This window comes from Protopterus annectens, chromosome 4.part0 (genome assembly GCF_019279795.1).
Source record: "Protopterus annectens isolate FY-2018-M chromosome 4.part0, PAN1.0, whole genome shotgun sequence".
In the NCBI taxonomy this organism is placed as follows: Eukaryota; Metazoa; Chordata; order Ceratodontiformes; family Protopteridae; genus Protopterus; species Protopterus annectens.
The window spans coordinates 109,640,695-109,655,000 of NC_056733.1; the positions used below are offsets into that span (position 1 = coordinate 109,640,695).

The 14,306-nt window shown below is 39.6% G+C and overlaps 1 protein-coding gene across 1 annotated transcript in view; it reads right to left on the bottom strand.

Annotated features, from left to right (window-relative positions):
* The window catches only part of LOC122799216, a 971,249-nt gene that overhangs the window by 711,793 nt on the left and 245,150 nt on the right, over positions 1-14,306 (bottom strand). Inside the window, exon 3 of the mRNA XM_044068134.1 lies at positions 6,784-12,404. Coding sequence (XP_043924069.1) covers positions 6,784-12,390 — 5,607 coding nt within the window. The 5' untranslated portion in view covers positions 12,391-12,404. The remainder of the gene's footprint in view (positions 1-6,783; positions 12,405-14,306) is intronic.

Consider the following 14,306-nt stretch of genomic DNA (forward strand, 5'->3'; position numbering starts at 1 on the left):
AACTTTGGCAGCTGGTGGTTTAGTGGAGAAGCGAACAGATCTATGTCTGGAGTTCCCCATGACACTGTCAATTTTTGAAATACATGAAGATCCAGTTTCCACTCGTGGGGATCCATGATTTGTCTGCTTAACACATCTGCTAAGGAGTTCTGTGCTCCCGGCAGAAACCTTGCCTGAAGAGTTAGTTGCAAACTGAGCGCAGTCTCCCATAAAATCATTGCTTGTCTGCACAATGGGTAAGAATGTGTTCCCCCTTGTTTGTTGATGTACCACATGACAGTTGTGTTGTCTGTTAGAATCAACACCTGCCCTGGAAGAAGTAACTCCTTGAAAGCCATTAATGCAAACTGGACTGCTAACATCTCTTTCATGTTGATATGTAGATGCTGTAGTCTGGCAGGCCACTTGTCTTGTATCCACTTTCCATTTAGATGAGCTCCCCAAGCAATATCTGAGGCATCTGTCGTTAGAATCTGACTTGCCTCTGGCCGGGTCACAGAGTCTCCCTTGTTTAGGTGACATTCCTGAGCCCACCACAAAAATTCCTTTTGAATGCAAGGTATTATTTGAATGACAGTGTCCAAATCCTGGCAGTGCTGTGTCCACAGATTTTGAGATACCATTGTAGCTTCCTCATATGCAGTTTGGCATTGGGAAGCACCAGAATACAAGATGCCATGAACCCTAAGGCTTGAAGGACTGTCCTTGCAGTCAGCCCGGACTGAAGAGATAGTTGATGGAAGTAACTGGAAAGATTCTTTTGTTTGTCCGGGGTTAAAAAGGCCATCTGGGCTGCTGTATTCAGTCTCACACCCAGAAAGCACATGTCTTGAGAGGGTACTAGACTGGACTTTATTTCGTTCACAGAATACCCTAGGCATCTTAGCACTGCTATGACATATTCCAAATGCTGTAGAAGATCTTCCTTTTCTTGAGCCAGAATCAGGCAGTCGTCCAAGTAAGGATAGATTTGAATTCCTTTTAGCCTGAAGTAAGCTATCACTGGAGCCAGAACCTTTGTGAATACTCTGGGCGCAGTAGATAAGCCAAAGGGCAATGCAGAGAACTGATAATGAGAATTTCCAGCTCGAAAACGCAGATACTTCCTGCAACTTAGTCTTATTGGCACATGAAGGTAAGCTTCCTTGAGATCTAAAGTTACCATCCAGTGATCTTTGCCCAGCAGAGGTAAAAGTTGTTGTAACGTCAACATTTTGAACTTGGGAATGTCCAGATAAGTGGTGAGGATAGATAAATAAAAAATTGGTCTCCACGTGTTCCCCTTCTTTGGTACTAGGAACAGACGAGAATAAAATCCTAGGCCCTTTTCTGGCACAGGAACTGACTGAATAGCCCCTATTTGGAGCAACAGAGAAATTTGCTTGTGAGCCTCTGTTCTTTGTAGAGGAGGAATGTCCGGCATGCCTTTGAAAGGAGGCAAGGTATGGAAATAAAACCTGTAACCGTGGTGAATGATATCCAGAACCCATCTGTCTTGGGTAATTAAATCCCAATTTTCTTTGAAAAGAGACAGCCTTCCTCCCAAAGGTGCTGCCAGGCGAGAATGCACAGGCAGATGAAAAGGCGGGTCATTGGGTCTGCTTACGAAAGGACTGACCCCTGCCCTCACCAGAAGTCTGAGCAGGTGAACTCCCTGTCCTAGGCCTAAAAGAACCTTGAGCTCTGCTTCTACCACGTCTAGACCTACCCCTAGACTGGGAATCATAAGCAGGATAAGTCCACCCCTTAGTAGGCCAATTTCTACTAAACTTCGGAGGCTGCACCTGCAAAAAATCCTTAACAGTTTGCATAGACTTAGCCTTGTCCTCCATTTTCTTTAAAACTGCTTCCACAGGTGAACCAAACAACACATCAGACTGTAAAGGAGCATCCAAAATCCTTGTCTTAACATGCTCAGCTAAGTTCTGATCCCTCAACCAGGCGTGCCTACGAAGAACAGAACCAGTGGCAGCCACCCTCGAGGAGGCCTGCACAGCATCAAAACCACACTGCAAGGAATGCTTACCCACCTGTTCAGAAACATGAACTAAATCCTGCAATTCTTTACACTCAATACCTTCAGCCAGAGCATCCACCTTAGACTTCAATTGTGAAAGGAGATAATTCTGATATTTTAACATATGAAACTGACAATTCAACGCCCTCATGGCTAAAGTGGAAGAAGTATACACCTTCTTTCCCCATCTATCCAAAGCCCTTGCCTCTTTATCAGGAGGAACAGGATTTTTAACCACAGAAGCCTTCACACCTTTAGGCCCCTGAGAGACAGTTTCTGGGTCTGCCCTAGGACTCTTAAAAAGATACTTATGGGCTTCAGGCACCCTATAGTACCTATCTGGTTTAACTGGGGCAGGAGGCAAAGAGTCAGGATTCAGGGAAGCCTCTGCAAAAACATCTTCTACCACATCCAGAACAGGAGGTATAGCTAAAGGCCTATGCTGGGGTAAAAACAAGAATTCTCTAAGCCTCTTCCTGGAATCAGAGAAATCTTGACCTTCCCATTTAAAATGCTCCCTCATGGAATGCAGAGTCTCTGAAAATGAAAAATCCTCAGGAGGCGAAGCTGAAGGAGTAGAATCATCCACATCAGAATCAGAATAAGGAGGATACTCCTGCAAGTCTTCAGCCGAAGACTCAGAAGCCTCCGAACATTGCTCAAAACTCTCAAACTCAGGTTCCACCCTAGGCCTCTTATCAGGAGGGGGCATAGAACCTCTAATCATTGTAATCAAATCCTCTGCCATTTTTAGCATATGCTTCTTAGGCAAAGACCCTGAAACACTCGGAGAAACCCCCACTGAAGCTAAAGCAGGCCTGCCTCTTAAAGAAGCCTTAGAAACAGAAGGCGAGGCCCTAACCATCTTAGGAAGAGAGGGAAGAACAGCCACCTGAGAAGCCCCTTCAGGCTGGCCTACTTCCTGAGATACATCCTGTAACAGTAAAGTTTCTCCCTGAGACTCCAAAGAAACTCCTGGCAGAACCTCCGGCTCCACTGAGCCTTCTAAAGAACCGACGTCCGGGACTGTCGGTTCTTCCACTCTAGGCTTCCCGCTTTGTCCTTGCGCTTTTGGCTGAAGCGGGCCGGAGCATCCGGCGGCATTTTATAATTACAACGCTTCCCAAACACTAACCTGGCACAGTCTAACCTTCTCTTAATAGTGCGTTTGTTAAACCTAGCACAAGAGCGGCATCCAACAACGCCGTGCTCAGGCCCTAAACAAGGTATACACAAAGTATGGTAATCCCTATGAGGTATCTGTTTCCCACAAGAAATACAGTTATTCACTTTTTCTGACATCCGGTTAAATACTGAGGCAAGAAAAACCAAAATATTCTAACGGGGTACTTAGCCAACTTTGATTCGGTCTGAAACTCTGACTTCAGAAACTTTCAGAACGCCAACTTGCACTCGCAAAAACTGCTTCTGCATCGGACCATGCGGCAAAAAAGACTGAGGATATGACGTCGGTCATGCGCATTAGTACCCTGACGTACTGACGTCAGTCTAATGCGCCGTGACCGACGTCAGCCATATACTTTGGTATTCGGGCCGACTGGACAGCGCACTACCCAATAGTTAGGACTGCAGCAATGTGGAATGAAGAACATCAGGCAAAGATAAAGGGATACAGGAATCTTAAGTGAAAGAACTACTCTGGTGGAGTTTTTAGTTGACTCTATTACAGAAGCTACTGTTAAAAAGGGGATAATTTGTATGGCAACTACAAGAATGAATCAGAGGAGGTTAGAAAAGGTTGACAAGAGAGAAAGGAAAACCAATTTACAAAAGGCAAATGGGAGGACATATGTACTGCTCCAAAGTATGCAACAAAGTCCAGAAGGTTTAGGATCTTTGGAACTCTTTGTATGGATGTTTTTATACCACAAATGTACTTAAAAAGAATTTTTCCTCGGGTAGATGACAAATGTTGGAGGTGTGATGGGGAAGTAAGAGGTAACTGGGAATACATGTTTTGGGAATGTAATGAGTTGGTAGAGGTTGAAAATTCCCTACAGAGAACTATGTTAGAAATACTGGTTGGACAAATGGCTATTGGTAAGGAAATAATTTTTTGGGCTGAGAAACTGGACCTAAATTGCCTTAATACAGCAAGGCCTTAAGTTTAATTCTGTTGGCTGCCTAAAAAACAATTACTAGAAAATGGAAATCAAAAGTGTAGGCCAACTGCCTTTACATTATAACAGATAAAAGAACTGGAAGAAGGATCTTAAGAAAACAGAAGGAGCAGACTACATAGAAATAAATGAAAATTGTGTAAATATATGCAGAATGGTATTAAGGAGGAGGAGAGGGGTTTAAGGGAAGGTAGGAATTTAGCAATTTATGTAACATTTGACGAATGACTATGCTTCTTGTTAATACAAATTGTTCCAATATTATGTACTTTTTATAACTGCTGCCTTTGTGGAGCTTTTCTCCCCAGGTCTCCATTGAAAATGGGTTCTTCTTAGCCCAGTGGACTTTCCAGGTAAACAAATGCCAATCAATCAAGAAATGAAATTAAATAAATAGGCAGTCACAAAGAAAAGATATGTATAATGCTTGTAAATGGAAACAATGTTAACATAGTTGTTTTCTGTTAATCTGTCTATGACTTTTGTGTACATTTAATAAAGGTGTTTAAAAAACATTAGGAATAAAACTCAGACCTCTCCAAAAAAACATCCCCAGTTATTATTTCTAGAATTTATTTCCATATAAATACTTAAAACTGGGTAAGGTGGATAGTGTGCAAATTATTTCCAGCCACGTTCCAGACTACAAGGACAACAGTAAAGGTTACATATAATGGAATAATTTACAGAAGCTACTAAAGCAGCACGTTTTGCCATGCTCAAGGAACTCTGTATACCTGAAGGAAACTCACATGGACATACAGGGAACATATAAATTCCATACAATTTATTCAGTTTCTATAATATGCTTCTCCCCCCAAATTACTCAACCAAGTCTAAAACATTGCCTAGTTTTAAGTTTCTATTTGTCTTTCAACCCATTCTATAGGAGACTCAATCTATGGTATTCCTTACAGTACCATTATGAGTCAAACTATTCCTGTCACTATTTTTCCTGCTTTAGAAGAGTAGAACAATTTTTCTATCTACTTATGTTTCCAACTACTCACACGTGCCTTGGGTTTTATTTTTCTAGGATTATTTTGCTCCTATTACCGCTGCAAGTGTCTGTCATATCACTCAACTGGTAACAGTATGTCACAAGTTTCAGTGATAGCAATTTACCTCACATCAACAGTACCTGTTTATTTTTCAGTTTGTGTTACCAATTTTGATTCCATACTGTTTGCAGCTGACTATTACACACATTTTTGAAAGTGCATTAATTGGCAGCCAATTATTCACCTCATTTCAGGAAAAGAAAACACAATAACCTCTGTCATTGGGTAAATTAAGCCCTCTCTTATTATCAGTGATAGCAACTACATTGATGTGCAAACCACATGGGTTAATATGACCTTTAATTTTATGTTGAAAATCGTGTACTGCAACTCAGCAGCAGTAACTGATTATTATTATGGAAGCATGAGAAACTGATGTTTTGAGCCATACAAATGCCATGACATTGCAGGATTAATTAATACTACTAGACTAGCCATTACTGCAATGTATTGTGGGAAATGTAATTTGCTCCATTAACAAGACTTGTTACTGCAGGACCAACACAGAAGTAGAACAATGCCCTGCACTTGCTGTAATGTTTCTCAAACATGTCAGTGACCACATTAGGCCTAATGAACCTATTTGCAGGCTAGTGTGGACCCCCTACAGGAACAGGGACTTGGACTGAGGTCAAACCAGGATTTACAGTACTACCTTGGTGGCTAAAGAGATTAAGAGTCTACAGTCACTGGGGTCTGGAATAAACTACTGTGAATGACAGCAGTAGTTCCATTATGCCTAGCAGTCTAATATTACAGGAACAATGGTGCCTGTGATGCCCTCTAAGTCTGGCTAATAACCCAGCTAAATCAGGACAAAGATAAATGTTAATCACATTTCTCCAAAAGAAATTTAGTGATTATCTGTTAAAACTGTACACTAACCCAACAAAAAAAGTTGGCAGAGGGAGCCACCTTCATTAGGTATATTCTACTAGAAAGACACAGCATTACTGGGAAAGATACTCAAACCATAATTTACAGTCACATTTCAACAGTGTTTTCTGTTTCAGCACATTTAATTTTTTTTTGTAAAAAGAGATATCAAAACTATCAAATGATTCAGTGCTTCCAAAATGTAGGTCCATAAACAAAACAGTGACAATCACAACAAAGTTATAGGAGTTAAAACTACTGGCAATGACAACCTGCATACATTGAGGGAAAAAATATGTATTCATTGGTTTACAAAAATGCATTTAGCAGCACAACTTTCAAATTAGCAATTTTAATGAAAAACAGCCATCTTGTTACTACTATTCTTTTACTCAACAAAGTTGTCATCAACAGGTACTATTCAAACTTTTTCCACAGATGAAGTGTTCTACAGTCAGGTAAAGTAATAACTCACGACAACACATACAATGGTTAAGCAATATTTAGGTCTATCACGTCATACAGCTATAAACTTTTACCCATAAGGCTTCAGCCTTTTTAAGAAACACGGCCAACCTGCTACAACATTGTGGAGAGTAAAAAAAAAATAAAACCAGCATTAAAAAAAAATCATGCAACTTTCTGTAGAATTCTGGAGTTAATTTTTTCCACTCAGAGTTACGCTTACCGTTTCTTGTGCAAGTTTAGCTGCTTCTGCCAAGCCATACAGTTTTCCTTTCACTATGTATACACCTGTGCACCAAACTGCACAGTCTTCATGTACCCAGTATTCATTACTCTCTAGGGGAACTACTGGAGGACGAAACCATTCCTCTAAGGTGGGTTCTTTTTTCATCTTCTTGGCTGGGGGGCTTCTAACTACAGTTTCTAAACTGTTCAGTCTGTTTATGTGCCCCGTTTTGTCTTTTTTTGAACCTTGACTGTTTTTAGATGATCGAGTCCTTGGCCCTCCGAGCATCTGGCTACTGTTCTTTTCTTGGGCACTCCAAAACTCACCACCATTCTCATTTTCTACTTTTAAACTGCTTTTTGAATTTACAAAAGTTTTCTCTTGTTTGAGGCCTTCAGGATAAAAAGGTCCAAAAAGGTCCCCCAAACCGGCTGCATTTGCTGACCTCCCACACAAACAGCAGACAAGTTCACCTCTACTTTTAGTGTCATTGCTTATTCGTCCTATTGTGAGACATGAAGATGAAGGAATTACACCTGAATAGTTCTGTACAACTAAGCTACCACTTTTTTTTCTCTTAAGACAAGGTTCCTCCTCTGGATAGTTTACTATAGTACAAGTGTAACGGTCTCTCATTTCAACTTTGACATATGGTGCAAATGTGTCCATTCTAGTGTCTCTCCTTTCATCTTTGAAATTAGCATACTTAAGTCTTATTTCAGGCTCATTTGGCAAGAACAATGATGACTGCTGTTCTCGTTTTCGTTTAATCCGCTTTACATTATGCTTTTTTCCAGCTTCTCCAGATGCTCTTTGGTGAGACCCACTATTTTCTTGACACAAGTCCTTACTTGCCATTTCCCTGTGCTGACTTCCAGCAGCATTGGGCTGTGATTTACATGCATTTTTTGACTTGCTACCTTTCACTACTTCTAAAACTGTTGTCTGAGGTTCAGTCTTGACAGATTTAGAAAGACAAGAAATTAAAGATAAAGAATCTTTAACAGTCTGAGCTGAGGAGGCAGTTAGGGCCGATTCTTGAACAGGCTCTTGAACAGTGCTTTTCTTGCTTTTAAGGCCAGACGCTTTTGCCTGAATTGGTTTTACAGGATCTTTAATAATACTCTTCTTCAATAAAGAACCTTTACTTCTTAAAGATTTACTTCCTTTATCATTACTGATCTTAATGGCAGCCTCTGAACGTAATTTTTCTTCAGCAGCTTGTTTAGACTGTCGACTAAGTGGAAGTCTTTTTGATCTTAATAGGGGGACTTTATTTACAATATGAGAACTTGAAGCTTTAGATCGAGAAGGTGTAATATTCTGAACTATCTCTTCCAATCTCATACCTCTTGTAGAACGAGCTGGAAGAATTTTTCTTTCAAATATCCTTGGCTGTGTATCTTTCTTTTCTTTTTTCATTTCACTGGACAAAATATTTTCTACTTCGGGAGGTCCGGAAACACTGCCAGATGTACCAGTACAACAGAATACTTTGGAACCTGCAACGTCACCAGCAAAACTTTCACCTTTTACTTCCAAATCTACAGACTCCATGTTGAATGTAGTACTTACAAGTGACCCTACAGTTGTGGAACAATTTCCTAATGACAGCTCTACATGTTTTTGTTCTTCATCCACTTCTGGGAAGTCTGGCTCTTTGCTGCATCCAAGTGTAGCAAGCCCTTGAATACACTGTTCTTCTAGATCTTGTTCAGGTTCATTTAACAGAATAGCTGGCTCATTACTTCCATTTGTACCATGGAAACAGTGTTGAAGCCCTTTTCCTAGTTCTTCACTAGTGTCTACAATGACTGATACTTGACTACTTAAGTCCACAGCATTGCCCTCCTGAAGGCACTGTTCTTTTTGATCTTCATTCAGGTCACCAGTTTCAAGTCTGTCTGGCTCATCATGCTTTTCATCTATATATCCCTGAAGACTCTGATTTTCCAAAGTTTCTTCTATGTTTTCACAAATTTTTAAGCTGCCTAGTTCTTCACTACTTCTGTATCCAGTGCAATTTATTTGAAGACAAAGATTTTCTAAGCTTTCTTGTTTTTCACTATGTTCTAGTTTGTCTGGTACTTCACTGCTTCTGGTCACAGTGAGGTGTCTTTGAATACATGGGTGTTCTACTCTTTCACCAGTATCTACGTTGCAGGAGTCTACACTAATTCGGTCTGCACTGCAGCTTCTTTGAGTACAGTCTTGGTCTTGCCTTTTTCCTAATTTATCCCTATTTTCTAATCTGTCGGATGTTTCATGTTTTACTTCCGCAACAGTCTCTCTTTGGAAATGCTGGTCTTTTGATCCTTCTATTCCTTCTACAATCTCTAAGTTACCTGGCTCTTCAGTGCTTCTGTCCACAACGCACAGACTTTGGATACCAGGATTTTCTAGTCTTCCTTCTAATTCCTCACATGTGTTGAGGTTTTCCAACTCCTGAGTGGTTTTAATTGCAGGACAGAGGTTTTGCACAAACTGATTACCACCTTCTAGATTTTCATTAGTTTGCGGGCAAACAGATTCTGCACTGTTTTTGTCTTCAATACGTCTTGTAAGCCACAGATGAGCGTGCGTTTCTACTTCACCAGTTTCTACACTGACAGCGTTTTCAGTACTTCTGTGCAATCTAGTACAACTTTCAAGATACTGACTGTTTAGCCTTTTTGTTAGTTCAACTGTTTCCAGGCTAAATTTTTCACACTTGGCATCTGTTGTACAGTATCTTTGGAAATGCTGGTTTTCTAGCTGTCCTTCACTTTTATTCTCTAGAATGCGCTGCTCTTTGTCATTTTTGACTATACTATAACCTTGAAGCCAACTAACTGATTCCTCACCTTTTCTGTCTGCTATACAGTCTCTCCAGAAACTCTGTTCCAGTTCTTCACTTGTCTCTGCAGTGTCACTTTCAAAACTGCCTGACTTTCGTTGGATTCTGTCAGATGTTTTCAGATTATCTGCTTTACTAGTTTCCAGGTTATTTGGTCCTTCACTGAAGTATCTCTGAAAATGCTGGTGTTTTAATTCAGACTTCTCATCTGTTTCTTCAGCACTCTGCTCTTCACTGCTTTGATCAAAAGTAAAATGTTTTAGAGGACACTGAACTTCCACTTCAAGATTACTAATTTCTGTATTGCCCGATTCATTAGTGCTTCTGTTTGCAAAATTCCATGTTTGGGAGTGCTCTTTTTCTAGACTACCTGGCTTTTCACACTTTCTGACAGAAATACGTTCTCTGAGATGATGACTTTCCAAAGCTAAGTCATCAACAGTTCCCTGAGTGTTTAGCTCTTCATTGCTATGTTCAAAGGTATCACATCTCCAGAGATGCTGTTTCTCCAGCAGTTCTGGAGCTTGACAAATGTTTAGATTACTAGACTCAGCAGTCCCACTTTTTATAATACTCTGTGCCTGTAAGTGTTTGTTTTCTAGACTGTCTTGCTCATCACTGTTTTGACAGCATATATGCTGTCTTTCAAAACACTGTTTTTCTAACTCTAGGACTTCTTTTGGTGTGTCCAGTTCTTCACTGCTCTGATTAGCAGCACAGTGTCTTTCTAGCCGTTTAAAATTACCAGTTTTTAGATTGCGTAATTCATCCGTGCCTCTGTTTATAATACAATCTGTCTGGTGATGCACTTTTTGCAGGCCGTCAGAGTCTTCATTATTATTGTAAGTACAGTCTATTTGAAGACATTGTTTTAATTCTGGATCTTCAGTTTCTTTTACCTCCTCAGTGCTTTGGACAGAAGTGCATGGACTCTGGAGACTCTTGCATTCTACGTGGTTTAGATCTTTTTCAACTTCTGGATTAGTTGTCTCATCAGAAATTCTATTAATGCACTGTGTTTGAAGATGCCTCATTTTTTCTTCTGTCTTCTTATCCATCACCATCTCACTTGCATTTTCACTATTTCTGATTGCACTGTACTGTTGTTCGACAAAAAGCTTTTCCTTTTCTTCATGCACTGTTTCATCAGTTACTAGGCTGCCTGTAATGCACCATTTCTGAATACATTGGTGTCCCACATTTTCAGCAGATTCTAAGAGGTCTTCTTTTCTACTGCTACTTTCTATAATACATGGTGTTTGAAAAACCTGATTTTCTAGTTCTTCCACATCTTCTCCACTTGCTAGATTGTCTCCATGTAAAGTGTAACATTCCTGGGGGCAATCCTGTTCAGACAGTGGAACTGCATCAGTTGTACTCTGAATTCCAACACTTTTTTCTTCAAACACAGTGGTACACCCTGGGAATGTTTCAGAATTACAATTCAATGTCTCTACATGCGCAGCATCCTTAAGAACTGATCCAGTGTTTATCAATAAACTCTCCGCACTGACATGCTTCTGTGTTAAATCATCGGACATTACTGCATTACTTAAACTCAACGTATATTTTGACCGTTGCACAGATTCCTTGGTTATATTTTGCCCATTATTTTCTGTCACTTGTTCATTATCGGCAAGTGCACAGTCACTTGCCTTTTCTAAGTGCTGAATATTAACCACAGAACTGTGAGGATGCATAGTGATATAATTTAAAGAATTACTTAAAGAAATACTTGAAGGTGACAGGCTATTCAAACAAGTGTAGCTTCTACCAAATGTTCTGTTTGGACTACTCAGAGGTTTCAAAATCTCTAATTTGTTTGGCTGTATTTCATGGTCCACAGCTACATTGCTGTGCCACCCAGGATACCTATGCATGCTGTCAACATTGTCACATTTTTTGTCTACTATGCTTTCATTCTGCTGTTTTTCATCCGTAAAAATTGCTATCCCATTCAAATTCTGAACATTATCTTTTGCATCCAAGAGATGCTTATAATTAGATGAAAACACTCCAGGCTGAATGCTGCTCTCATCATCACTCAACGTGGTGCATAAATCTGAACTTTTCACAAGTTGGTCCTCCCTAGTACCACGTACGTAAGAACAAGAATTTCTTATAACTGCAGTGTTATAAAAGGAATTTCCTAAAGAGCTGCATCCATCATATGATACACCTCCAAAGTGTGACAGGGGCCATGTACCTGCTCCAGACTGTACAGCTGAATTACCAAGGGCTGTGCCTTTGCTATGCAATACTGACCGATACTGTGCAGCATGCTGCACTCTGTGGTAATCATTTTTTACTGCATCACACTTGTTCACCATCACCTCTTCAGTTGTTACAGACTGCTCAAGTGACAAATCACACAAAGTTCGAACAGAAGTCTGTTGGGACTGCATACAAGCAGGAGAAACAAACTGGGAAGTTAGATGCTGTTGTTCAGCTAAAGGTTCCTGAAAAGCAGGCATGTATGATCGACTATGGTATGAAACTGCTACAGTACTGTTCAATAAGGCATTATTCTTACTCAGATCACTTTGTGTCACTTTCTGTTCACAGTTTTTCAGCTGGTAGTCATTTTTACTTCTAGAAAGGCTCCTATACCAGTCAGATATGGACTCTGTATGGGAACGGTCTACCGGATTGTTAACATGCATACCTTCCACATGTTTTTGAGGCAAGCTGTATGCTGCAGATGTGCCAAAACAAAACATATCACACATTGGATGGAAACCATCTGACTGATCTTCTGCAGCCTCCATAAAGAAAAAAAAAACTGAAAAAAAAAACAAAAACAGAAGTTAAAAGCACTTGAACTGATGAAATTGCACAAACTTATGCCAGGAACAATGAATTTGAGCCACTAGAAAGTAAAAGGCTGCAGGTAAGGTTTACGAACTACTGGGAGAACAGTCCTCAACATCATCAGAAATATTCTGAAGAATCATACCAATGTGCATTCTGTTATGGCAATACTACAAGAAATAAAACTTGAACTTCAGAATTGCTTTCAAAAACTCTTACTTTTCTCTTACTGTAACATAGCATGTAAAAGTGAATAAAAACATGACAAACTACATGGAGCAAAATAAGTTGAAAGTTTGCACAGATCTTAATACCACTGTTTTATGAAAAGCTTCTAAATCTGTAAAATGGCAATATGTCCAGTAAGTTCTTGTTAATAACCAAACCAATGCAACTTCATGCTTTTCTGTGCATATACATATATTATGTATAGATATATAATATATATATATATATATATATATATATATATATATATTTTATATATACATATATTATATATTTTATACATATATATTTTATATATACACATATATATTTTATATATACATATACATATATATATATATATCAAGACAACTAAAAACAATTTTAACATGTACAGTACTGTAAGCTAATCTTACAAGTTCTGTCCTAAGACCTTCAAAAATAAGAAGCAACACTTAACAGATTACCTTTCTAAACTAACATCAAACTGCTTATTAAGGGTAGGACCGTGGTATAAGCGCATAGCGTTGCTGCCTCACACAGACCAGACAGGATCCCTGGTTCAACTCTTGGCTGGGGTGCTTTCTGGGCAGAATATGCATGTCCTACCTGTGCTCTTGTGGGTTTCTCCTCTGGGTGCTCAGATTTTCTCCCACATTCCAAGAGATGCACAGTAAGTGGACTGGATACTCAAAATTGACCACAGGTGAGACTGTGTGGTGTGGAAAAATTACCATGGCAGGGCTAGGCACCTGGAGGTGTACACCTTACCTCAAGATGATTATCACTGTTGAAGAAACATCCCAACGCCATGTGCAAAAACAGGGAAAAGGGATTATGGATGGACAGATCTAATTGCTTATGAAAAAGAAAGTAAAGTTAAAAAAAAAGTACTTAATATCATGCAATGAAGATGGTACTACCATGTGCTGTGAAATAATTATGTACTTACCAAAACAGAGCTGTAGCAATCGGTCCAATCTGCCATAACCTCCCACATGGCATACCACACCATCCCAAGCCTGCTGTACTCATCCGATCCCATAATACACCACAATGGCTTTACCCTCCAGGCCTAAGTTAGTTGTGTCAAAGTCAAATAAGCCAAAGTAAATGAAACCAAAGCTAACAAAATGGGGCAAGGAAAGACTGGTTGTTAGGAAAGGATGGAAATATTCCTACAAATCTATACCAATGGCAAAGACAACAGAAGTTCCATAACAGACAGGATTACGTCCATCTTTCATATTCTCTAGGATGATGCCTCAACCTACTGTAGCTGGGAAGTTCAAACGGAAGATGAACTTCAGCAAAGAAGTCACAAAGGAAGCTCTACACCTGAAGGCTAAAGTACTTACTCATATGCTTACAAAAAAACGTAACATTTGCAATATATATGGGTCTACTTTGATTCACTGAAAACTCATTAAGCTGAATTTCAATTCAGACTCAAAAAAAAAAAAAAAAAAATTTGCTGAAACCTCAAATCACTGGAAACATTTCACTGACTCACATTTCACTGAATGCAAGTACTGTTGGGCAAATAAAATGTATATGCCCTTTTCCACACTGTAGTGCGATCCTGGACTTAGTACAAACAGTTGGCGGGTGTAGGGGGCATAGCCCCCCACCTACTATGTTTATGCCCTTATTCACACTTGATATT